The 26,986-nt window shown below is 36.8% G+C and overlaps 1 protein-coding gene across 4 annotated transcripts in view; it reads left to right on the plus strand.

The window, feature by feature from the left end:
* Positions 1 to 26,986, plus strand: part of LOC132126706 (myotubularin-related protein 13-like) — a 169,302-nt gene that overhangs the window by 68,881 nt on the left and 73,435 nt on the right. For all 4 annotated transcript variants that reach the window (XM_059538173.1, XM_059538180.1, XM_059538160.1 and 1 more), the window contains exons 3-6: positions 4,786 to 4,923; positions 19,019 to 19,165; positions 20,043 to 20,153; positions 21,734 to 21,839. In XM_059538173.1, coding sequence (XP_059394156.1) covers positions 4,786 to 4,923; positions 19,019 to 19,165; positions 20,043 to 20,153; positions 21,734 to 21,839 — 502 coding nt within the window. The remainder of the gene's footprint in view (positions 1 to 4,785; positions 4,924 to 19,018; positions 19,166 to 20,042; positions 20,154 to 21,733; positions 21,840 to 26,986) is intronic.

Below are 26,986 nucleotides of genomic sequence, written 5' to 3' on the forward strand. Positions count from 1 at the left end.
GCCGCCTAATACAAATACAAATAATAATAGTTATTATTATTATTATTATTATTATTATTTAATACATTCATAGGAGAATGAGCCTAATATCGTCTTGACTATCAACAGAGACATCTATACACACATCTATATTATGTACACAGAAACGTATTACTTAAAATGTATTATTATTTTGGATGCGATTAATCACGATTAATTGTTTGACAGCACTACTCTGTGTTAATTAGTTGCTTATTAGCATGCCTAACTATTACCATATTGGATGTTTATTAGTACTTATAAAGCACATAATAATGCCTTATTCTGCATGACCATATTCTACATGCCTAATCCTACCAATACCTAAACTTAACAGCTACCTTACTATTTATTAATAAGCAGCTAATTAAGAGCTTGGCAAAAAGTTGTAGTTAATAGCGAGAATTGGATCTTAAAAAACAGTGTAACTTAACTCTCTTATTTATACTATTTGCCTCTTGATTAGAACGGGAGGCTTCAACTGTGCCTAAATTTAGCAGTGTAATTAAGAGTTTTAAGGATTCAGTCCTAATTTAATTATGTTGTTCTAAACCTATTTGATTTTCTTCTGCATAACACAAAAATAAATCATTTATATTAATATCTGGTTTAGTGTCTGGTTTCCCTGCAGTCTATGTAGCTTGTTAATTGTTTCCCAAGTGCTCTGGCTGGATTTGGTGAAATTCAACACAATATCTAAGCAGTTACAAAGTACATTTGTGGCCGGCAAAAGGAGTGCTGCAGAATGAGATTCATGGCCAAAACCTGAAAACAGTTCAGCAATTTAGCACTTTTAGTTCCATCGTGAATCCATGTTTTTTTCTGGACACTTCAGTCCAGAATGTTGATGGCCAACTGCCATTAAAACACCAGAAGATGAAGAAGAATCTGCCACCTACTGGAATGGATTATGAAGGAGAGCAGTGGCGGCCACCATGATTTTAAAAAGGACTTTGTCTTTTCTGGCTGAACTACTTGTTTAATTGAGGCAGCTCTAATTATAATTTTCGATATTTGATTAATTGTATAGTCTTACTATGTAACCCATAGAAGTCAGCTCAGTTTGAATCTTAAGGAATACATTTCTGCTGTGACCGCTTATGTACTGTACTGTACCTTATGAACCAGCTTGGCACTGTTACTCAACCCAAAGCAATCAGAGCGGCGGCTCTTTCTTTGTCCTTTAACTGGGGCAGCGGTCCTCTGCCTTTTATGGTCGTCATTAAACAGAGATGCAAGTAACGGAACACAGCACTAGGCAGACGAGGATCTAATATGGTTGTTCTGTCCTCCATGCTTTCAGCTGCTGAACTGATTCTTAAGAGGTCAAGCGGCAGATCTTGTGTCTTGTTTGCGGAGTGGACGTGCCACTCATTTCTCACATGATGAGGAACGCTTGCTGACAGGCCAGCAGTGTAACCGAAAGCCCTCTGACATCACTGCTACTAGAACACTACAAAGTGCCATGGTCACTTAACTAAGAGCTAATTTAAGGAAAAGGTTTGTCTTCTCTGATATGACTCAGCTGTTTCACAGTTGCAAGAGTGCACACACAGTTTGGAGAACAGTTGAGACACTTTCACATGACTTGTGCCTCCATTGGAGCGAAGCGGCAAGGTAACTTCAGCAGGTGAAGCACTGTAATGTGAAGCTCAAAGTTCAGATAGTTTCAGCTTTTGAGTCTGTTCTCACTGACGTTTCAAAGTACAGCCATGATTGTTATTATTTGTGTATTTTTAATGCTGCATTTCCAAGCTTGAAAACCTCTTAACTCCTACGTGAAAATAACCACTGGAACCACTGGATCAACCTCGAATACAGTGAGAAGCATCAATTGGTTTCATTTCCAAAATGGGAAACTAACTTAAGTGACATTACATTGGTTATCTTCAGGCTGCAGTAGAAGAATTCCTTTGAGGTTGGAAGAGGGAAATTTAAATTTGTTTATGCCAGTGCAAATGTCAAAAGATACATACAAGCTGTATTTTGGAAACTTATTGTGACTCCAGAGAATTATCATAGAATAATCAGCATATTACATGTTGGATATTCTATGCAAATTATTAAATATTACAATAATATTATCAGTATACTATCTTTGAAATTCTCCGTATTTCCATTTTTGTGGTCAAAAGATGTAGCAGCCAGTCTGATTCCTGAACAAATTATTATTTATCTTTTTTTCTGCATCAAAAACAAACAGTACTTTGCAACCACTGTAGCTGATTCCCTAACATATAACTGTTGACATGCATAGAACTTGAGATTCATGAGATTTAAATCTTGCACATTAGGAGTTTGTCAGTAATATTTATGAAAATAGATAAATGAATAAAAATGTTACAACATGTTTGTTTAGTGTTATTGTTTGTTATTTTAATTTTTGTATTGCAGTTTGTCTTTTGCAAGAATATTTTACTTTTTTAATGATCAAAATCAAATTTGCCAGTTATTTACAATACTATTTTAAAATATTTTTTTACTTGACAGTACAGAAACATTTAATGAAACCTTTACAAATTACGAATATGAATGGGAATATTAATACAAATAGTTAATTGTCACTATTTTGTCCTTTTGTACTTTGTACTTGAGGTCTGTTTGGAGCATACAGAAGCAAAGACATCTTATCAGAGTCATGGTTAAAGAATTGATCCCTTGTTTGGGCTCCATAGTGTTTCATTTTTAATTTGTCATCAGATAACAGAATCCAATAACTATTCATTGTAACACTTACCACAGTTCTTGTATGTCTGGATGTTCTGTCTTGTTTAACTTAACCAAGCACGTGCAGAACACTTCAGACAGAGGCTTGGTTTTTGTAGTATTTGACTAAACGCCAGACCTAAGGGCCTTTGGCCACTCGAATAATAACAGCCTCAGGAATGAAGAGTATTGATGTAGCTTAAGTGTAATAATACACAGCCAATTTTCCACAATTATAGACCTAGTCACATTCAATTAAAGGGCAATAAAAATTTAATTTTAAGGGAGGTTCACTGTGGGTTGTATGTACGTTGTCATTTGCATCGAATGTACAGCGTCATTTTGGGTCTGTGTGGCACTGCCATCCAACATCATCAACCCCACGTACACACTCTCATTATTTGTTTATCTGGATTTGGCTGGGAATTTATCGCATACTTTGAATATTTTTTATTTTTTCTGGAACCTTTCCTAATCTGACAAGGGAAAGAAGCATCCCACTCTTTCGTCTTCGCCTGCCAGCACTTCAGATTTCCTGCCTTCTATTGTGGCTGCAGCGGGATGCCAACATCCTCATTCAAGCCCTGAGGTCAACCCAACACACTCTCTATAGCTCTGTCTTTCATTCTCACTGTCCCTCTGGCACTCATTTCTTATCCCTTCACTGTTTTATTGTCTGTTTCCACCCACTCACCTTATCACTTTTGCCTAGCTGTGAGTAAAAAGCTGTCTAACACTAGTCTTTGTGCAGTGTGCAGTAGTTTCCCAACTCTTTCTTTCATCTCTGTTCCTGACTTTCCTTTGTTGCTCTTCCTCCTCTATCTCCTGCCAGGCCAACATTTGTGATCCCGTCTCACTGTGCCTGCCAAACCACTTTGAACTTGAGCACCAACACAGCAGATTTACTCACAGTCTGATGTCTCTTTCTCTCCTATTTTATTACCGCTAGCCAGGAGAGCAGCGTCTGTAGCAGCATCTATCCATTGCATTCTATTTCATTTTCATTTCAATTATATATTTTTATTCATTGCATTCAAGGTGTGCATTTACATTTTTTTTCCTGTTCTTGCTTTTCCTGGGAATCGAACCCATGACCTTGCGTTGCTAGCACCATAATCTACCATTTGATTAAGTCCTGCAAAGTGCGATAGACCTGCCAACTTTTCATTTGATCTTTTCAGTGCAATGTTTGCATAACTGAACAATATTTGAAGCCTACATTCTGTTGTATTCTTTTATTTACTTAACATTAATAATCATTATAGGTAACATTTTATTTTAAGGTGTCCTTGTTACACATCTTACATGTACTTTCTATTATAATAACAGTAAATTATGCACAATTAAATGAAAGTAACCCTAATCCTAACCCTAACCCTAACCAAGGACACCGTAAAATAAAGTTTGACCTTATTATATTATGTATAATTAACTGATTAAATTTGTTTAATGCTTGTATTTTCAAATTGGTAAATGATAACTAATAAAGTAGTTGTATAATAGTTTTTGGCACCAACTGCTGAAATTTTGCTTCCGTGACACTATAGTTTGAGCTACAGGAAAGCCACTGTGCTTCTGAAATTCTTGATTATTTTGCTGTGCAGTACACATTTTCAAATTAATTTATTTCAAACACTTGCTTTGATTCCACTCCAATTCAAATGCTTTGATTTAGATTTTTTTTATTTTTTTTTTATTTCATCACATTCAATACAGATACAAATTTACAACTGATTGTAAATCATTTATTTTTCTGTGGCACTTAACTTGTGGCAGCATGGATTCAGCAGCAGGACAGATAGTCAGCTACAGGATGTTATCCAGGTTTATTTATTAGGATATTTTTTGTAACTGAATGTGGCAGTCAGTGGCGTTTCCTGCCTTCTTATGAGAGGATGTGGATTTCAGAAACCCATTTTTTCTTTGTGCATATTATGTCATCTCTTATGGTAACCAGAATTTATTGGCTGTTTTTGTGCCGACTGTTATTCTGGTAATGACAGGCTCTTTAGAGTTAAGTTTGACAGCATTTTGTGTGTGTGTGTGTGTGTGCTTTTACAGTTCTGCCAGCCTGGTGGATGGAGACTGTCCCGTGAGAGGAAGCTCCCGACATTCTTCACAGTGGTGCTGACAGACATAGACTCAGAACGACACTTCTGCTCCTGTCTGACCTTCTTTGAGGCAGAGGTCAACCTGCAGGTAAGATTAAGGCCATGTTTTTGTTACAAGCTCTAGTTTGGGGTCCAGACATCTCTGATTTTGTATTTGTTTTGACTTTCTTTCTTCCTTATTATTTTCTTAACTTGAAAAAAAAGTCCAGGTGTCAGAGACCATAAACACAACATAACAACATTATTTTCTTCCAGAATCATTTTGCGATTTTTTTTTATTTTATTTTTGGTCTATCCTTTGTCCACATCACACAAAATTTGAAATGCAACATCATTTAGCAGTAGTGTTGTTTTTGCCGGCCTGTTTTAATTTAAGTTTTAGTGTAGTCTTTGTGTAAAGCTTTTATTTTATTTTTTATTAGTTTTAGTCACGTTCATACTCTTTTTAGTCTAGTCAAGTTTCAGTCAACTAAAAGTCTGAGCATTTTAGTCTTATTTTAGTCAAAATTATCCATGTCTATTTTCGTCTAGTTTTAGTAATAACATTTTTATTTTAGTCTCTTTTTAGTAATGCAATTCTACTTAACCCAGTCAATATAGTATAAGTACCTAGTAGTATAGATGAAACCAATATTTTCTTTTAGCCAAACCCATTTCAAGCAATGTTATCTTTTTATATTATTGTTACCTTATAGACTCAAGAATACATCCAGTTCCAGGCATGGAAGATGCTCTTTGAATTTACAACATTTATTTTACCAAACATGTTTGAAAAAGTGCACACATCGTTCCCTTTCTCTGTGTCAGACTTAACTTTGTTTGTTGTCATCTTCTATAATGCCGCGAGTGGGGCTTGAGGAAGTGACGTCACCCGTGTCTGTGCAGTATGACCTGATGCAGCACCTAAAGCGAGACACAGGAACAGAAATACTGCAAAATAATAATAATAACGCTACAAATCGAGATGAAATAACGTTATAAAATTCTGTTTCGACTTGTTTTGGTCAACAAAAATGATGAGACATTTTAGCATAGTTTTTATTTTGTAAAATACATTTAGTCTCATTTTTATTCATCAACAATATTGCATTGTACAATTAATTATAGTCATCGTCACTTGACCAGCATTTACATTGTGTCTCATCTCGTTTTCGTCACATGATAAAAGTTGGTTGACGATGATATTTAGTCATAATTTTCTTTTACAAAAGCAACACTATTTAGCAGACATATGCCAATAAATTGTTAGGCTATTCAGACATTGTAATCAATCACGGACATTTCTATTGCACACTTGAAGGAAATAGTGAATCAGAGGAGCATTAAATTGTTAATTAAATGCTCACAGTGGCATGGCAAAGCAAAACATTTCACAGGTCTTCAGAAAGACCAGAGTACTTTTAACATAAAATAAGATATTTGGGATGAGAATGTATGTATCTCAATCAGTCAACCATACTGAGAACCATTTAGTAATGGCATCTGCCTTCAGGATGCCATCAAAATTTACTGCTGCATCCTAAATTTCTCTGTCCAGTAGAGAAGGAAAGTAGAGGAGCTGCAAGGGGCTGGGGTTGAAGGACAGCTATGTAAAGAATGCAGCTGTAATTTCTGACTATTGCCCAGCACCCATCAGGGTTCCAGCCTTAGTCCCTTCCAGTGATAATGAGGCTAGAGGAACAGCTCCTATAGAAGATTTTCAGTTGTCCCACATTGTGAGAGGAAAAACATTGAGCATCCACTTTTTTTCACTATGTTGAGTTGTTTCAGCACAAAGTGGAAGTCCTGGAGTGCAAGGAACCAGTGCACCAGTGCCTTTGCCTGAGATAATCTACTGTATTAGGGCAAGATTTGCATTAAGGAGTCAAGTTTTGGCAGCCTCTGGCTGTTAAAGGCACGCTGATGCCTGTTTCTGATGTATCCATTTTCAGGATAAACACCAGAATATAGTCTCAAGCGTGAATTAGGTTATTCAAGTTCATCGATTGTTCTGCAGAAACAAGCCAAGAGATTTTTGCAAATAGGCCTATATTGACTAATGGACCTACATCTTCTGAATGTCCAAATAAGTTAGACATGGACACCAGGTTGTTAGGAGAACGCATGCCAAGTTTCACCCATCGAGGGAGGCTGTAACAAGGGGAATCTCGTAAAAACCGTTGGAGTAAGGAAGTTAAAATTTGACACGCTTTTTCTTTGCTACAAGTGCTAATATACTGCAATATCAGTTGGACAGATGAGCCTATTAAATTTTATCAGCCATGTTTATTTCTTGCAGACCTCACTAAAGATCAGTATAACCGGCTTAAAACTTCCCAGCATTTTTTTAGATTAACTGTTGGTCAGCAACTGGATCAACAGCATCTGTTCTGCCAGTTTTCCAATTTGCAGTCTTATTCCAATTGCATGGACTGTTTTCATTGTCATGTTTGGCTATATTTATATTTATACGTGTTTGCCAGTCATTTACTTCTGCAGTCACAGAGCATGAAGTGTAACAGTCATCAATTACACTGTATATCATCATATCAACTGTCATTCTGATAGCACACATAGATTTTAATGAGCACACAGCTGTGCAAGCCTACTGTTTTTCAAAAGCACTTTTTTGGATTTTATTAGGAGCCAAGTGTAGAAGGTGTGTAACCACTGTTGTTTAAATTGGCGTTTTGTCCTGCTTCCTCTGGCTGGGTGTCTATGGCAGCGCCTAGATCTGTTTGGAGGAAAGTTGTAATTTTTTGTTTTTGTTTTTTGTTGCTACTACTGTTACAGTGTTTGTCCAATGCAGTGCATTGATGTGGCATAGGTTTGGTCTAGTATCCCGAAGGTTGTAGGTTTAAATCCCACTTAAGGTCATTTCAAGTTGTCCTTTGGCCCTTGGTATTATACTTACAGTACATCTATTGCTGTCTCCATCTATATTTCTCCTAAGTGCTTTGCACTTCATTAATTTTTTTTGTGTCATATCAATAAACTTTGCCACATTTATGCTTACTTAAAGGGTTTTTCATGAGATGATGGTGAGATTCCAAGCACTTTCATGATGTACATTAGTCAAGCTACTCAGTTCAAGTTCATTCCACTGTAGACAAATTCAATGCTACTGTTGTTTTTAAGGAGAAAAATTCAGGGATGCCTTCAAAAGAGCAATGAATGCTCAAGGAAATTGGCTCCACAGCTTTGAATCATTTAGAATGTCGCAACAGGCTCTTGTTCCCCAGAAAGCAGGTCAGATGGGAGCCATCACTCTTGTAGAGACCACTGAATGACATTTGGCTTTTTTTGAGAGTTTCATTATCAGCCAGTTCCAAGTGTCATCAAAACACTCTGTTTGGAAAATGGGGGGAATTCCTCCTTATCCTCCTCATATAGTGATGTGACTCCATTTAGTGCAGTATGTTAATAGAAACACGCATACTGTTTGTGAAATTACAGTGTGGCAGAAAGATTTTAAATTACTGATTGACAGGGTTCGTACAACGTGCTTGAAGTACTTGAATTAGACTTTTTGAAATATAAGTCCTTGAAAACCCTTGAAAACAGACATATTTTTGAGAAGTACTTGAGAAATACTTGAATTTTCGAAGGGCCGTATATATGAAATTAGTGTTGCTAATTTTATTCAATATTAACGATGCAGCGCATCTGATATAAATATAGAGCCGTTTCGCCTGGCTTTTAGCAGCGCATGAGATCTTGCAATATTACTCCTTATATTAGTGTAAAGTTGTGTTTGTGGTAAAACCTTTGATAGTACTTTCATTATATTGTTAATTTGGGAATGCATATAAAGTCTGACGCGTTTTGTGTCACTGTTATCATTTACAAGCATGGAACACGTCTCTATCTCAGCAGCTCGGCATACAAACTCTTCCTCTGCATATACTGTGAATTTGTCACCCACCCTAGTGTCGATAAGCCATGAAATAGCTCATAATTTCCCAAGTGTATGGTACAGCATTCATTCTTTAGGTCAATCATACAAAATCATACAAAAAAAAAATATCAGTTTGAGTAAGGAAAGCGATAACTTTGCCATAATATCCTTTCACAGGTTAAAGTTGCCACAGTCATTGCATGCTTTTGTGCTATATTTTATTTGTAACATTTTGTTTTATTAGTTTATTAGAATTTGAAAGATAATAACAAGATTGTTTGATAAGTGAGATCTTTGATTTTAGTCCTTAAAAAACAAAAAAAGTAGTGCTTGTAAAGTCCTTGAAAGTCCTGGAATTTCATTTTGCAGTTTCTGTGCAAACCCTGTATTGATCTGTTAATCTGTGTTGATAAATTTACTCATTCAACCTTCATAGTGAATAAATGTTTGTGGGATTGAAAATTATTTGCAATAATCGAAATACTGTGCTGAAATTGAGGCTTCGGAATTTTTTTACCTGTGGAAATAATGATACAATCATGATGAGAACCAGTTCATCACATCCCGACATTCCACATCTATTGAGAGCGGCATCCTAGTACCAGCACTGTGGCATTTCGCGTAATTAACTTAATCCAGTATTCAGGATGTGGTGGTCATCATGACCCAAGCTAAGCATTTCAATGTTGTGAGTCACATTAATTTGTTAAGCAGGCCACTTACCATTCAAATGCCTGGAAGGTTAATTCTTCAGATTCATGAATCAGTCCATTTACCACAAGCATGTACACAGATGCCAGCTTGCAGACTTACTGTAAACTTCCTGTTGCTTTCCTGGCTGAGTACAAATAAACCAAACCATGACACGATAAAGAATGTGTAATTAAATGGTCAATCAAAGCAGTAATTCTTTGCCTTTAGACACTGGTGGTTCCAGAAGGTTACAAAACTGTTTGTCACGTCATGTCTTTGAGCTTTGATGACCCCCAGCTGTCAGCTGGCGCTGTTCTCCTCTATGGAGTCGACTGTATGTCCACTGTCGCTCTATTGCTTTCGTTCTCTTTATTTCACAGTGATACTGTTAATCTTCTTTATTTATATTGCGCCCTTTACTACTGAGCCTCACAGGAGATTAAGAGAAAAGGCCACCCATGAAGAGTACTTCACGGTATCATCAGGCACATTAAGACTGAAGCATCATTCTTAATCACAGGCTCAGTGTCTTAAGGTCTCCAGAAAGGTCCTTTCAATTTGTCTGCTTTAGTCTCATCCTCACTGTTTTTCTTTGATATGCTTATCCAGAGGTTCGTAATGCAGGGTGGTGTCTTTCACGTAATGACCATGATAGACCATTATCTTATTATGCTTTATGTCTCTCTGGATGGTTTTCCTTACATCGTTTTTTTTTAGGAAAGACTAGACGCTATACAGTCTTTTGATCCAGCAAACTCCAAATTCCTATACTATTTATCCTAAACAAAATTAGAGTTAGTGAGTCCCAACTCTTACTTAACAGTAATTTATTGGCAATTTACCAGTAAAGTAATTTATGTGTGAAAGGGGCTAGTGTCAAAACGATCCACATTCACATGGATCCACGAAAATGACTAAAATCATTGTATCATGGTTGTCAAGTGTTTACACTATCAGATATCGGCTATATCTTTCAGGCTCAAATTTGCACATAAGCACCCTGAACTATATGTGCTAGTCTTGGAGTAAAGTAATTGAAAGTGCAAAATTCTCTCCATTCCAGTTCACATTATTTAATAGTTTTTTTTTTTACATGTTCATTGTTTTAACACATCTGCAGGGACCCAGCATTTCAGGTGTTGTGTACTTGCCTAAAGCTACACCATTAACCCACTTAATGTAAAAATCATGACACACTAAAATATATTTTTCTTTTATCAGATTGAAAGAGGCAGCACTGGAATGTATTTTTCTTCATAATTGAACCAAATCCTCCCAATAAGATTGAAATGTGTTTCCCATCTGTGGGGGTATTTTAATCCTGTGCTCCCACTGATAAGACGTGGTGGATCTTGTGGCATGTTTTCACTGTCTGAGCAAAGCAAATGGACTCCAGCGCAGGGGGTTAGACGGGAGACTTTGAGAGGTGGGCATCATTATGAGCTTGCATGTCTGACGCAGACTCTTAAACGAGACAATTAAAACCAGATTGTGAGCAGTGGGACATTACTTGGGCAAAACCTCTCCTTATCTGTGTAAATAATGAAGTCTCTATGTTGTTATGAATAGATAACACAGAAATTAAAATTAGCTGAAACTTTAATCACCCTCAGGCCGTCCAAGATGTAGAAAATTCCGCAGTCTCTGCAGTGAATGGGTGCCATCGGAATGAGGGTCCCAAACAACTGATTTAAAACATCACTTTGATCCAAAAGTAAAACACATGACTTAAGTATATAATTTAATGTCTTGTGAAGTGAAAAACTGTGGGCCTTATTTTAACAATCTAAACATAAAGTGTAACGCGCACTGCGCAGGTGCACTCAAGGCGTGTCTAAACCAACTTTTGCTATTTTAACGATGGAAAAACGATCTATGCATCAGGGTGCATTTTTGGAATGGGTTGTCCCTATTCTCTTAATAAGTATTGGGCATAACGTTCAATAAACCAATCGAGAGCGAGATGCGATCCATGGCCGATCGCTATTTACATAGCGGAATTTGTTGGCGGAAAAGCTGAATGCTTCTCAAGCGAAGAAACCGATCTGCTCATGCATGAAGTAAAAGCGTGCGAGCAGATCATCTACTGGACAAGCAGGAATCCACCAAAGCTTCCCGAGGTGAAGAAGGTGTGGGAAGAAGTAGAATTCCATTCATCATTATAAGTAGTAATTGGCTGAATTGCAAATAGGTAGCCTAATTCTAATACACGCAATGACTTCACAACAAAATCATTACTTTTTTATATTTATGTAGACTACTCTATAATATTAATTTACACTGTAATACTTTTGTTTTTAATATTTGGCATGTTTGTGTGATGTGCATCCCTGTGTGTAATAAGCAAAGTCAACGCGCACTGTGGACTCGCCCAGAGGCGCATGTTCTACCAACACGCTCTTTAAATAACAAAAAAATATTGCGCTGTTGACTTTAGGCTTTAGACCAGGTTTGAGTTGGTCTATGGAGCAGTCTATTTTAAGCTCCTTAAAATAGCAATGCGCCAGCAATGTGCCTGAACACACCTCTTTTTTTAGACCAGCACGCCCATGGGCATACAAATGGGCGTAGATGTATTTGCTAATTAAACAATGTGGCGCTGGACGGGGAAATGCGAATGGCGCTGGACTAAAACTAGCAAACAAACTTACGCTGCGCTTTGCGTCGTATTGCGCCGGGTGTATGATAGGACCCCGTGTGTTTGTATGAAACAGATCCCGTTAGGGCTGGGACAACGCGTTGAGGTCATCGATGACGTAGACGCAAAATATGCGCATCGATTCGTCGACCTGTTTTTATTCCTCTAAAAAACGTTTGCAAAACGTTTACCTTATGTGTGCTGAATATACGCAATGGCCGGATCAACATTCTGTCCAACGTTATATAACCAATCCAGGGGTTTTTCTGCATTGATCTTTTTTTTTGACGGCTGTCAAAGCCTTATTTGATCGGTGAGTGATGTAGAATAGAATGACTGTGCTGCGCCTGACAGGGCGCGTACGAGAGAGAGCCCCGGCTGTGCGCGCGCACTCACAGTCTTCAAACAACACGAGCGCTTCTTGCTCTCTCTCTCCCTCGTGCATATTAATCAAAATCATTAAACACGATAGAAAAAGGGCGAAACACCCAAGTTTCACGCGCGCTCGCGCACTCACAGTCTTCAAACCACACGAGCGCTGTCTTGCTCTCTCTCGCTCTCTCGCTCTCTCTCTCTCTCTCTCCCTTGTGCATATTAACCAAAATCATTAGACATGATAGAAAAAGGGCGGAACGCCAAAGTTTCACGTGGAGCATTTGGAGATTTTTTTTTCTACATGACAGGCTGCTGGCTCCCACTGTTAATTTTTATTTTTAATTTTTTGGAAAAGCACTCTCTGTATAAGCTTAAAGCCCTAAAGTTTACATTGGTTACTGTATTCTTTCAATTGCTCTAAACAAGTATTTTGGGTGAACTTTTTTATTGAATGCTAGACATCAAGTTGTTGTTATTTTCATCTGAAAGAAGAACTTTTTTTCAGTAAGCTAGGCCCTATGTGTTCAGTAAGCTTGTTTCAGTAAGCTATGTGTTTTCAAGGCTTCAAGGTTTTATTGAATGCTATCTCTATACAAGTGCAAAGTAATGCATTCTTAGTCAGTCTTTTATTTTGTAATTTTAAGAGCAATAAACATATATTGCAATGTTAAGGAATTCATGGTTTTTTTCATTCAGATATGTAAATCAACATGTATAAATTGTTAGTAGTCAATTAATGGGGAGATAATCGAATGGTCTGGAAAAATTAATCGTTAGATTAATCGTTAAGGTTTTAACGGTATTACTACTCTTACCGATACTGCTTAACGGTCCGGTACTTTAACGGTATTCTTATTGGTACCTTGTGTTGTGTTACTTTGTGTTGTGTTACTTTGTGTTGTGTTATGCAGTCGAAAACTTTGCATTTCTCTGTCTGCACATAATGCAGTTTTGAAAGATGCTTTGACAGATTGCTTGTGTTTCCGCCCTTACATGCAAAAATGTTGTTGTACTTATGACAACCAGCATTGTCTGCATCAACTGCATTATACTTTAAATAGTGAAGTATAACCACACTTTGGAACGTTTTACTGTCTCCGCCATCATCACTCTTTGTATTAAGCGGGAGTTTTCGTACTGTAAGGGGCCTTTCACATATCACGTCTAAAAACGCGTGGAAAACAATAGGCACGCCGCTTTCTGATTTTTTTCCCAAAGCCTTCGGGCACTTGCGCTCCTGAGGAGTCTGCCGTTGCTAAGCAACCATGACCTGCTCTCTCCATGAAGACGCGGAAATTTCAGCAATGGATAAATGGATTTGCAGCACTAAAAACTGCTTGCAGTAGCTCTGCTACTAAATTAATTTAAAAATCCACATACAGCTATCAGCTGTTCCTTCATCTTGACTGAGCTTTCAACGTTATGATCGCGCATACCGCGTGCCTACATTTGACATAACGATCTTTAGCGCGCAAAAGACGCAATATGTGAACGGCCCCTTATGCGTGTGTGTGCGCTGCGCTCGTTCTTGTTGTGTGTGTGTGTGACTGACAGTCAGCCTCCGCGGCGTGCATGAGAGATCTCGCAGATCTCACAGACAAACGTCTTAATAATATCGCAAATTAGAAATGTTTGGTGAGATAAAATGTGCACGATAACATTATTAAGAAAATCTCTTCGCCATCGTCACTCTTTATTATTAAGAGGGAGTTTTCATACTGTTATGTCTGTGTGTGCGCCGCGCTCGTTGTGGTGTGTGTGTGTGTGTGACTGACAGACAGCCTCCGCGGCGCGCATGAGAGATCTCGCAGATCTCACAGACAAACGTCTTAATATGATCGCACATTAGAAATGTTTGGTGAGATAAAATGTGCACGATAACATTATTAAGCAAAAATACATAGTACATTAATTTTTTCCCCTCCAATACCGAAAGCAGAACCGTCAGATCTTACTGATACTACGGTCTTTCATAATTTAGCCCCGGGGCCAGTTTAAAACCGGGTTTCGGTACCCATCCCTATCCCCTGTTGTCCTCTCACATCGAAGTCCACCGACATATTTGTATACAACTGTTTTCATCTAAATCAGGAGAGAAATATGCACAGATCAAGCAAGTTTTTTACAAACAAAAACATTGCAAAGCAGTTCTAAACAAATATGTTAGATTTTGATGTGAGATGTAGTGTTGTCAAAAGACCCGGTACTTCGGTACCAAGTCGGTACTAAAAAAATGAAAATGTCACGGTACCAGGTTTCTGTAAGTACAAGTGGTACCGAGGACCCGTTCAAACCCGGTTCTGGATGCATACAGCGCTATGATTTCCGCGAAGCAGAAAACGCGGACTGAATCTCAAAATCCAGTCATGAAAATGAAACTTACATTTTAATATGGACAGTCACGGAATTTGTCAAAGTTAGCATAAATTAATCAAATCAAATCTCCATATGGACCAGTATCTGTAAATGTTAAGCCGCAAAAGTTGGCTGAAATCTGCATCCTGTATGTTCTGCGTGCATGTCTCTGTGTGAATGAATGAATGGTTGGTTTACTACAGTACATAGACTGAAGCACATGACGCTTGCAATAATGAGGACATAAATACACAAACAACATCACCAGAACTGTTCTGAGTCACTTCACAAGCATTTTACCGTTTCATTTGAGTAAAACCAGTGTCAATTTAAAGGTATTCACGGAAAACCAACAAAACAGCCTCTACATTGCGAGTAAATCACTCGCATATGTGAATAAATTTTACTTAGGGCAACTAAATTATGTCAATTGTTAGCCATTGGCTAATAAATTCTTAGATTTTACTCACCAGTGTGTGTGTGTTCGAGGCTATTATAAGATTGGCACAGATATATTTTCACTCGCTGAACACTGAGTGCTTCAGAGTTCTCTCTCCATCAAGCGATCTGTACTTTTCAATTCATCTCAATGGATGCACAGTACACCTGTATTTGCCTCTTTTACTGTCTATGGTATTTGCCGAACTGTAAACTCTGTGTGAAGGAGCACGACTCGCCGTCGCTTTGCTGATAGCTCTGTTTTCTCACACATGCAAAGAGAGAGAGCGAGAGTCTTACCACGCTGAATCGACATGCTACATGTAAACTATATTCTTTGTTGTCTTCTCCTGTCAAAATAATGGAGTTCATTTAGAATTATTCATATTTTCGAACAAGCAAAAGATATGCCGGTTTCTCCGGTAGTGGGTGGAGCTAATGCGCAAATGGCAATTTCATTGGCTGGTGCTCATCTATTACCCGTCCCTGTTTTGATTTCAGCAAATCAGTTCGACCGAACGCAACGTGATTAATATTCATGAACCAGCAGCTCATCAATCCATAGTGCATTGTATATTGTTAGTATGGTAGTAGAATTAGTAGTAGTATTATCTTTTAATAATAATTATTATGATCTATTACTATTTTTTTTTTTACAGAAACCCTCAATGAACAAAAATATCTTAAGCATCACCACCAGTCTTAAGTTCAGTTAAAATGACAAATATGCATTCATTACAAATTCATTTTACATAAATTAAATTTGGGTGAAACTTGATGACAACAGGGGATGACTTTTTCATTGGAGGAAGTGTTATTATGAATTATAATGGTGTTGGTTTAAAGTTTAAATGGTCTTTGAATTTGTTTCTTGAATTTGCACACAGCTTTTCACTTCACAATTCACTTTCACAATACATTAATTGATTGACTGGTGCTGTGAGAATTGTGGACTATTGTGTTATGAATTATGTTATTATTGCTACAATCAATACACAGGAAAACCCTGCAAACCCTCTCGACTTTCAAAGGTAGCAGTGGACTTTATAAAATAACAGGTAATTTCAGTTTTTATAACTAAGCAAAGTTAGTTTATGTTGTAAATTTTTGTGATGTGACTCCCCAAAAATCCTTTAATGCTTTTCACTTCATTATTACACAACATAATATTTTGTCATTTTATGTAATTTTGTTTTAAAATTGCACTTGTGGAAAATGAAATCTAAACCAAATGAATCCCCAACCAATACAAAGAGTACATTTCTAAAAACCCTTAAATTGATTTGTTGTTTGTGGCCTACTACATTTTTGCCTAAATAGTTTATTATTGACTTTATCCTCCCTTTGTCCCATAAACTCAGTTTGGGTTGTACATGTTGTAATTACTGTGATTTGGTATTTTTGCTGATTCCATCTTTGGATGTGATTATTTAGGAAATATAATTTTTCCCAATACTCACATGGAGACAATTTACACACATTTAGTTCATACACTAAAGCAGGGCTTGTATAATGTGAGCCTTAATGATTTCAAATAACATCTCAGCCTTTGGGACAGGACCCCTGCACAAAACAAACCCAAAGCCCAGCCAATTTCCAAAAGCAAAATCTTTAAATAGACCAGCACCTCAGTTTTACTCCAGGTTCCAGGTTTGTGGTTTCATAACAGCCAGCATGGGTCACTCCTTTATTCATCATGCAAGCCTATCTTAACTTTCTCCATCCTTTGCGACACTAACTCTGTCAACGCGCTGTCACGCTTTCGTCTGATAGGTATGCAGGACCCCCTAACTTAATTTGCTCCTGTTATCGTTTTCTCTTTCTTGTTGAAAAAAAGGCAGCGCTGCTCGTCTGACCTCATGACCATTATCACATTTGATGTATTGGAGTGCAGTGCTTTAGTTTCTTTGAGGAAACTGGATTGAGCCTGAATACCGAGCGACAGTCACTTTATACAGACTAATCTTGTCTACATAAGCTCAGCTTTATCAGTGATTGGGAGAACATGTAATCGTGTGATCTTTATGCATTATTTTCTAGTGCTCTCTCAACTCCTCAACTCAGATATTTAGCAGTGCTGAATAACAAAGAATTAGGAAACAGAGCCCTGCAATCCCCCATCAGACTCTCTGTCCATCTCTGCTGAGGACATAGAGGATTTTCGGTGTTTGCTCTTTGCTGTTCTTTTTCCACTGATCAGGCGGTAAACAACTCATCCTCTCGGAGAGCACCACTTTTGATCACAAATCTAAATAAACTTGAAATGATGCTCTGAGTGAAGCATTTTAGAATCTAATAATGTTATAAGTTATGATCTTAATTAGAAATTCATTGTTGAGCAATTACATTTTTTATTGAATTAATTACAAGATGTGCCGACTAGTTAACCGTATTAATCACAAATTAAGGCAAAATGAATGCTGTCGGGTTAAATTTGTGGTAGGGCTGCTCCGATCACGATCGGCCGATCATTAATGCGCATCTCGTCAGTAAAGCCGGTTCTGTAATCAGCGGTAAATTCCATCAGGTGCGTGATTTCACATAGAGCAGCTGTTACTACACAGAGCCGTTGTTAACTGAGAAGATGCGCAAATAAACGCTGAAAATTAACGTGGATTTGCGCATCTTCTCAATTAACAATAGCTCTGTGTAGTAACAGCTGATCTATGTGAAATCACGCACCTGATGGAATTTACCGCTGATTAGAGAACCGGCTTTACTGACGAGATGCGCATAACGATCGGCAGATCGTGATCGGAGCAGCCCTAATTTGTGGCACATGTGTGATTGAACGAGACGATTTGGCGATCCATCTGAAGTTGAGCAATCAGAAGATGACAAAAACCGCATATTATGTATATAAATAGTCTATATAGTAACTACAGTAGTTTAATTACACAGCTTTATTTTGTATTTGTTATTATTATATTTTATTATTATTGAATTTATTGACTATTTTTGTTGAGGAAATAGAGCGAAATTGAGATGTTATGTAAAGCCTGTGTTAACTGCTGCCCAGCCAGTGCAGTTGTTTTTGCTGACACATGGATAACTGTGTCATCAGCATAAAGCTGGCAATTTACACCCCGACAGCAATCTGGGAGATCATTTATATACAGTGAAAACAATAACGGCCCTAGAACTGACCCAGCTATTTTTACCGTTCCAAAAGCAGCACCTAGTGGCAAACAATCAGTTTGCATTTTTATTCAGACCAACAAGTGGGCAGGCAATATGCTAATGTAAATTATATAATGTAAATATGAAACTGCTTTGGATTAGTTTTAAAAAGGACTTGTTTCAGTGATTCAGAGTCGATGCTTTCTTTTGAGAGACAATATCTTTATACTCTGTGCACTTTCAGATTGAAAACTTTGCAGGATGTTTTCATTCACTTAAAGCTGAGTTACACACGGCATGAAAGGTAATTTTCAAAAAATCCATAATAGGGGCACTTTAACCCAAAATCCATGTAAATATAAACTGGAATTATAAAATATTTAATACAGCAATTTACACTGTCCATGAAAAATCTCAAACTCCTAATTTCAGAAGCCCACCACACATCGCTGTTGTTAGGGTTTTTTTTATAAAGACTAATAACAAACAAGCTGATTAGAGTCTTGTTTTATTTCGAAGACATCACGACTGAATCTGACCCAGATGTTGGTTCTTCCAGAATCACATCCAGGGTTTATCTCATATGATTGCGCTGTACTTGTCCACCAACTTGAAGAGTACCTCAGCTACATGGAATTTGATTTATTCCAGACTTTTAAAATTATTTTTGATTGTTTTCCGTTTCAGGTTTCGAAGACGCTGGAGGCAGATGGGGATGGAGCTGAGGATGTGGACGAGGAAGAGGAGGAGGATGGTTTGATCCAGCCAGCTCAAATATTTGCACCCAAAAGTTTGATTCTCGTCTCCAGGCTGGATTACCCAGAAATATTTAGAGTAATTAAAAATCTGTCTCTCTGTCCATCTGTTTGTCCACTGCAATTTATGTAGTCTCTCTCTATGAAACACAGCCTCTCAAAAAAACAACAACATTTTGTTCCCAATATATTTTAGTGATGTCAGGAATGTGCAGTAAAAAAAAGGCTTTATGATTTTCATTGAGTTAAAGACTTAAGATACAGAAGAGAGCAGCCAGCTAGTGACTGAGCTGATTTTTAGTATATCATCCATTTTCTAAGTGACCAGTAACTTAACTTATTAAGCAAAGTCCAATTTTACTCACATTTTTTATGTGAACCCCCTGTACATAACTGTAGTTGGCTGTAGTTGGATTTAGGATCATTTAAACTATCACTGGGTTGAGAATGATATTTATCATCAGCTTTTAAATAATTAAAGTCACAGATTTATGTCTGCTGACGGAATAAAAACAGGGATAACAGAGACCGAGAGGAATATCACAGGAGTTCAAAAGCAGGAAATCCTCTCATCTAAAGTTTTATGCAGACTGGCTGTCTCAATGTTTTGTACTTTTGGCCTACATTTATGAATTTGGCATGAGCTATGCCTGGGAATATGTTAGTTGAGCTCTATTGCTTGGTGAAAAAACTAATATTTATGGTCACAGACCATATCCCTTAGTTTCTCATTGTACCCATTTAAGAGGGCACATTTGTGCCCTGCTAGATAGATAGATAGATAGATAGATAGATAGATAGATAGATAGATAGATAGATAGATAGATAGATAGATAGATCGATCGATTGTTGCACCACTCACATTGACTCTGATTTTGTGTCCATCAGTGTTTCACATGTGTTTGTGTGTCAGGGACTAGCTTATTGTTTTTTGTTGTTGTTTTTTTCTCTCCTAGGGCTGCTTGGGTCTGATTTACACCGTGTACATCGACAGTCTGAGCTTCTCTCTGGAAGGCCTAGTGGCAAACCTCTTCACATGCTTGGTCCCAGTGGCTGGAGGTTCCCAGGTCAGACATTACTTAACCAGAGAATTCCTCATCTGTCTCGAACCCTGACCCCTGTGGATACTCAAGCACACAGAGGGTTAGCCAGGGTTCAGTTGTGTACCTGTGTACCTTGAGGAAAGCAGAGTGTCTCATATTGCATTTTGTTTTCACTGGAGACTCCCGAGAGATAGAAAGGGCTTTAAGGGTCAGTGAGAGAAGCCCGTTGTTTTGTTTAGAGCTAAAATATTACTAAATGTAGCTCTCATGTTTTGGTTTGAGCACCGCAGTTCTTCACTTTTGTGTCTTGTTTTTCTCTTTAGTGTCTGATTCTCCTAAAACAGCAGATTTATCCCTAAAATGTATGGTTTCTTTTCTAAAGAGTTTCTGAATTCACTCTTTATTGTACACTGCGGTCATATAAATCAAGCTAAATGAATAAATCAACAAAGAGATGTTGTTAAACAATCTAGAAATTGATTTCAGGGGAAATATATTAATGCAGACCGCAGAATTTTGCAGGCTCTCATGTTGAAATCATGTTGTTTTTGATGTAATTCACCAAAACATTCAAACATTCCTCCAGAAACCATTATTTTTCCCAGCTGGGTTGTGGCATCATGGTGAACAAACAGGGTGTAAGTTATAAACAGACCTCAGGAGAGGTATATATTCATCTTTCAGTTTGAGACTAACTCCATCCACTTGGAATGCGTCATGAGACTCCAGAGCGCATCTGTTCACGAAACAGTCCATGTGCATCTTATTGGCTCTGTTTAATGCACATCTGCTGTTTCTTACAATACAAGAGCCAAGATCAAAAAAAAAATTTTAAATACACCTGCTAAAATATAGAGAGCTGTCCACTTGTTCTATCACTTCCAGAGGGTGTATGTATATACTGTATATCATGAAAGCATATTATATCAAATTAAAATGTACTGTTTATTTAAAATAACATAACATTAGCAGATAACTGATTATTTAACTTCCCAGAGTTCAGAAGAACGGGTTATTTAGAGCTCATTACAGTTACCAGCACATGAAGACTCCAGTGCCCATATTTCACAAATTAAACTTTATTTAGTGCTCCGCAACATGCCGTTGTTGAGTAACCCTTGCGAAAAGGTCACACAGGTCATTTATATAAAGTGTGTTTACAAATGTATTTGTTGAAATGGTCACACTTTAATTTGGGGATTAGCTAACTTTTAACTATGACTTTTGCCCCAATAAACTTCTAATTTGCTGCTTATTAATATTTAGTAAGATGGCGGTTTAGATATGGGGTATGTGCTTTAAAAGTACTAATAAACAGACAGTATGCTAGGAATATGCATGCTAGTAAGCAACTTGTTAATAGTGAGAATTGGGCCTTAAAATTAAGTGTTACTGTAGAAACCTAAAACCTTAATAACATTTTAAGTGATTTTCAGTCTAATATAATCAAATTAATAATTAAAAATGTTTATTTTTAATACGCTTCAGCCTCAGTTGTGTTTTTTTGTGTACAGTAGTTCCGAGCTATTATTTGGTATTCATTGTTAATGTATTTATCTTCTGCACATTTGTCCAAACCTGAATGTGTGTGTTGATGTTTTCAGAAGCTCTTTTCGCTGGGAGCGGGGGACCGGCAGCTCATCCAGACCCCACTCAATGACACTCTGCCAGTCAGCGGGAAAAGTATAGCGCTCCTCTTCCAGCAGTTAGGTGGGTGTCTTTGACTTTTAATAGTGCTAGGCCAGTAGTAAACTGTATACTGTGAATATTGTGTGGTGTACTTCTTTCATGTCAGCTCTTAACTAGACTTTTTTTTTTTTATCTTTTCCATATTTATGCAGACACCTCCTGTCCTTTATAGTTCCGCTTAATGTCCCTTCCTGTAAACATGTTTTTGTAGAGAGGACTCGTATGAGAATAATAGATGAGAACAGGGGCAATTGTAACATTTTTCTGTTAAATTTCTAGACAACTGACATGGGGCTGGACGATTATGGCCTAAAATCAAAACCTCGATTAATTCTATGTTCGTAACATTTCTTACTAGATTTGGGTATCATTTGAATTTTATCGATTCTGATTCTTATCGATTCCTAGTTTCGATTCCAATAAGATAAAAAATCCAATATAAAAAAATTGTCGAACATTTAGATGTCAAACATTTTTTCAAAGCATTCTGTTGCAGCTGAATAACATGAGCAAAAATAAGCAGCCTACAAAACACTGCAAGAGGAATTTTGCCTGTGATTATAAAAAAAATACCATAGCAAAAACAACTAGATTAATATAAATTTCAAATATTAAAGTGTTAAAGACAAGTAATAAGATAGGTCAGTAATAAGAAAGGATCAAACAAATCAATTAGCAATATCATAAATAAATACAACTAAACTAAATTTCAGGTACAGAAACTGTAATTAAAATTTTAAAAACACTACATAGTTTTCTTTTTATAAATAAAATAAAGATTAATCAAGTAAAGTTATTAAATATATTCAGTCAAGATCAGTGAATGATTTTCTTTTGTTCTTTGATTAACATTAATGACAGGCAGCGCGTTTATTAGGCTGTTGTCTCTTTAAGCAAAAATACTGTACATGTGTGTTTTCTTTCTCATCTGTTTATGTTCACGTAAGACAAAAATGGCTGTGTTTATGATGATATACTGATGTAGTTTTCTGTATCATAGTTTCGACTCGGAAAAACCTTTTCTACGGTTAAAATACACAGAACAGTCCGAGGACAGACACAAACCGGGAACCTGCAATGCAGCTGCGCAAACATGGTAGCTTGATATAATAATACACATCCGTTCATCTAATCGCTTGAATGTCCAAACCATAAAACAAATACAACTGACAAAGTTTAGGGAAGACGCAAGGCTCACCGCTCACGCGCCATCAGTATGTCTTGAACCGGCGTTCACCTTCGTGTTTTGCTTTTATGCCACTGACTGGAGAGCAGAGTCATGTGGCTTCACACGCGCTAGTATGCTTTTAAGGGGGAAGTGTTAACAAGATTAAAAAACCGAAATAACCGGCATGGGAAAATTACGTCGGTTAGAGGTTATGAATTTCGGTTTTGATTATTTTTCGATTAATCGTCCAGCCCTAAACTGACAACTCAATCACAACTACAAACCTGCCTGATGTAATATATATGCTGCATACAGTGAATGTCCACATATTAACAGTGTGTGTGTGTGTGTGTATATGTGTGTGTGTGTGTGTGTGTGTGTGTGTGCACACACAATGGGATAACATAATAATAATGGAACATAACATTGTACAAATGTAAATTGCGACTTGCAATTTTGAGAATAAATGTCAGAATTGTGAGATTAAATTTGCAATTACCTTTTTCATTTTTATTTATTTTGTGGGGGAAAACAGCATTGTGAGATGTAAACACGAATTTGCGATATCTTTATATCTCAATTTTGAGAAAAAAGCTTGAATTACAGAATAAAATTGCCTATATATATATATATATATATATATATATATATATATATATATACACAGTATATAATTCTGTGGCCGAAACGTGTTCCATAAAACTACACCACGAAAACCTGATGTTCTAATTTAAACATGGAAATAAAGTTTTAGGATTCAGAAAAATTCCTAGGTCACTATCCCTTTTGTGACATGTAAAATCTTTTGTGACAAGTAAAAATGTAAATAATTTTTTAACTCTTTGTACAGACCGTCAGACACATTAAATAAATTACATGTTTTAGATCATTCTCAAATCATGCTGGAGAACATGATCACCAGCATTACACAAATGTGTGCAATTCATTTCAGTCATAAAATCAAACAGGAGACAAGCCAAATACAAAAAAAAAAAAAAAAAATCTGACATTCCTTTTTCAGTTCAACTCTTTGACTCAAGTTGATATGCTGATAATATAATTGCTACTTGAAACATTTGTGTTCAGTTAAAAGAATGAAGTATGTGACGACATGTTAATAGATTTGTTTTCTGTTCTTGTACGAAAGATGTCAATTTTCCTGCATATTACTTGATGTAGTTCTGCTCTGATTAAGTCACATTGGCTGCACTTTTCGTTCTGTATGCAGAAGTACACCAAAACTAGTCTTTCCACTCAACAAGCTTTCACAACCTACAATGCACAGATGATTTTGAAAGGGTAGAGTGATCAGTCAAATGTGTCAGATTTTGAACGAGACAAAAAGACAAAAAATAAGTTTTTATTTAGTAAGATGAAAATAAGTTGCTTATTATGAATGGTGTTGCATGGCAACCTTAAGTAGTGAACTGCAGAGGAATGTACTAATGGTGCGTGTGCTGTCCAATGTTCAGCTGGAGCACAACACAAAGCATTTGGACAGATGGACACGCACCACTTTGTAACAGATGCATTATGTCGTACTACCGTCCAGCTGCTAATCAGTCTTGGGCTAAGTAACACCACATTAATGTCCTTAAGGTCTTTTGTCAGCGTGTAAGATTAAATGTTTCAAATTGAACAAACAGATCACATGTTCTAAATCTGTCAAATAAAATCAGAGTATTTAATTCGGCACTCAGTGTTTTCTTCACCTTGTGTTGTGCAACTTGTGAAAGTAGTTTTACCTTTTTCCTCGTTTCACCCGTTTCATGTCATATAATATTATCAGTGTTGTAATCATACTGTGCACTATTTTTAAGATTGTTCATGATTTATTTTGGCCGGAATGTGACTTGAACTGTTCAACTCCGATGTGGACTAATGTAGAGTTTTTCATTACAGTTCACTGGGGGTTTTCATTTTTTATGGATTTATGTAGATCTCTGATTAATGACACTCTTGCTAAACAAAGCCTTCAGAGTCTCTTTATGAACCTGATGACCCTTAAAGCAGCGTGGGCTTTTTCCTTGATCACATGGCTGTCTCTCTGAGAGCTTTGATTTGAGCAGCAGTCGCCTTGTCATCTTAAAGGGTGAATCTTACTAAGCCTGTCAAGATCATATTTCACTACAAAATCTGCCCCAAACAGGAAAAAGGAATCATGTGAAGAAAATTAAGAAAGATCCTTTTTTGAACCATTAAGAAATGTTTGCATTGTGCCATTTTTTTTTTTTTTTTTTTCATTTCAGATAATTAAGAAAAATTCCAGTCTGTCATTTCTCATAGCCTTAATAAATATATATGTGTGTGACCCTGGAGCACAAAACCAGTCTTAAGTGTCTGGGGTATATTTTTAGCAATAGCCAAAAAAAACATTATGTGGGTCAAAATTATTGGTCTTTCATTTATGCCAAAAATCATTAGGATATTAAGTAAAGATCATGTTCCATGGAGATATTTTGTAAATTTCCTACTGTGAATATATCAAAACTTAGTTTTTAAATAGTAATATGCATTGATAAGAACTTCATTTGGACAACTTAAATACTGTACATACACCACCATTCAAACATTTCTGGTCATTAAGATTTTCTGTTTTTGAAGAAGTCTGCATCTTTATACCAAAAATACTGTAAAAATAGTAATATTGTGAAATATTATTACTGTTTAAAATAACTGTTTCTATTTGAATAAATTTTAAAATTGAATCTATTCATGTGATGCAAAGCTGAGGTTTCAGCATCATAACTTACCAGTCTTCAGTGCCACATGATCTTTCAGAAATCAGTCTGAAATGCTGATTTGCTGCTCAAAAATCATTTCTTATTATTATCAATGTTTATAACAGTTCCGCTGCTTAATATTTTGTCGAAACGGTGATGTATTTTTTCTTCCATGAGTAGAAAGTTCACAAGAACAGCATTTGTTTGAAATAAAAATTTGAAAAGCATTAAAGATGTATTTACTGAAACTTTTGATCAATTTAATGCATCTTTGCTGATTAAAAGAAATAATGAAAAAAAAATAATGATCTCAAACTTTTGATATATTCTAATGTATATAATAAACCAGTTTTAATGGAATAATATCAGTTTTACTGGAAATTCTGCTTTTTCTCAAATTGCGTTGCTTTCCAAGATGTCTCAAGAGGTTCAGTGAGAAACAAACCGATCTTCCTGGATGCCTGTCAAGATCATTAGTACCTGCTCTTTGTCCTGCACTGGAAAGTTCACAAGTGGGTTTGTAAGGCAGCCATAGTCTTTGACCCAATAGAGGAAAAAACTAAATCCCAAATACCATTCTTTGTGCATGGTCTCTGATAAGAGCATCATGTCAGTGTCTCATCCTCCCAGATACATGGTACTGCTGGGACTGATCTTAAGGTTACCCAACCCTGTAATATCCCAGCAACATGCCGACCTACATGAGCCTAATAAAAATGTCATCTTGAACTTGTTTGTATAATTTATGCTCTCCCTCCACTCCATTGTTCTCCTCTGTGAATCAACAACAGATTTATCAATGATCAGGCCTATCTGGCTCAGAGCCCGTCCTTAGTTAGACTGTATTTTCAGATGGGTAACGTCAACATTAGTGACCTATAAAAAGCTGTGTTCTCAAATGCTGTTCTTGTCTGCCATTCTCTTGTTTCCTCCATTATGTGGCCATAATATCTTGAACATCACACTCAGCTTCAGGTGCTCTACAGAAGCATCAAAAGAAAAACAGGAAAACTTGTCTGTCAACATATAGTTGCTTGTTTCCTCTTGCAGCCTGCAAACAGACATCATTGCCAATGACTTTATCCATATTTCCTTTGTCTCACAGTGAGGCCTGAAGAAAGGCCTGTCTATGTGGGCATATGTGTTGTTTTAATCTATTTATTTATCAATTTTACACCATTGGATAAAGTACAAAATAGTAATTATAGGTAACCAAATGAGCTTCTGGCTCAAGTCATCATTTACTCACCATCAAGTTGTTGCAAAAACAATGTTGG

The sequence above is a fragment of the Carassius carassius genome, chromosome 3 (assembly GCF_963082965.1).
Source record: "Carassius carassius chromosome 3, fCarCar2.1, whole genome shotgun sequence".
NCBI lineage: Eukaryota > Metazoa > Chordata > Actinopteri > Cypriniformes > Cyprinidae > Carassius > Carassius carassius.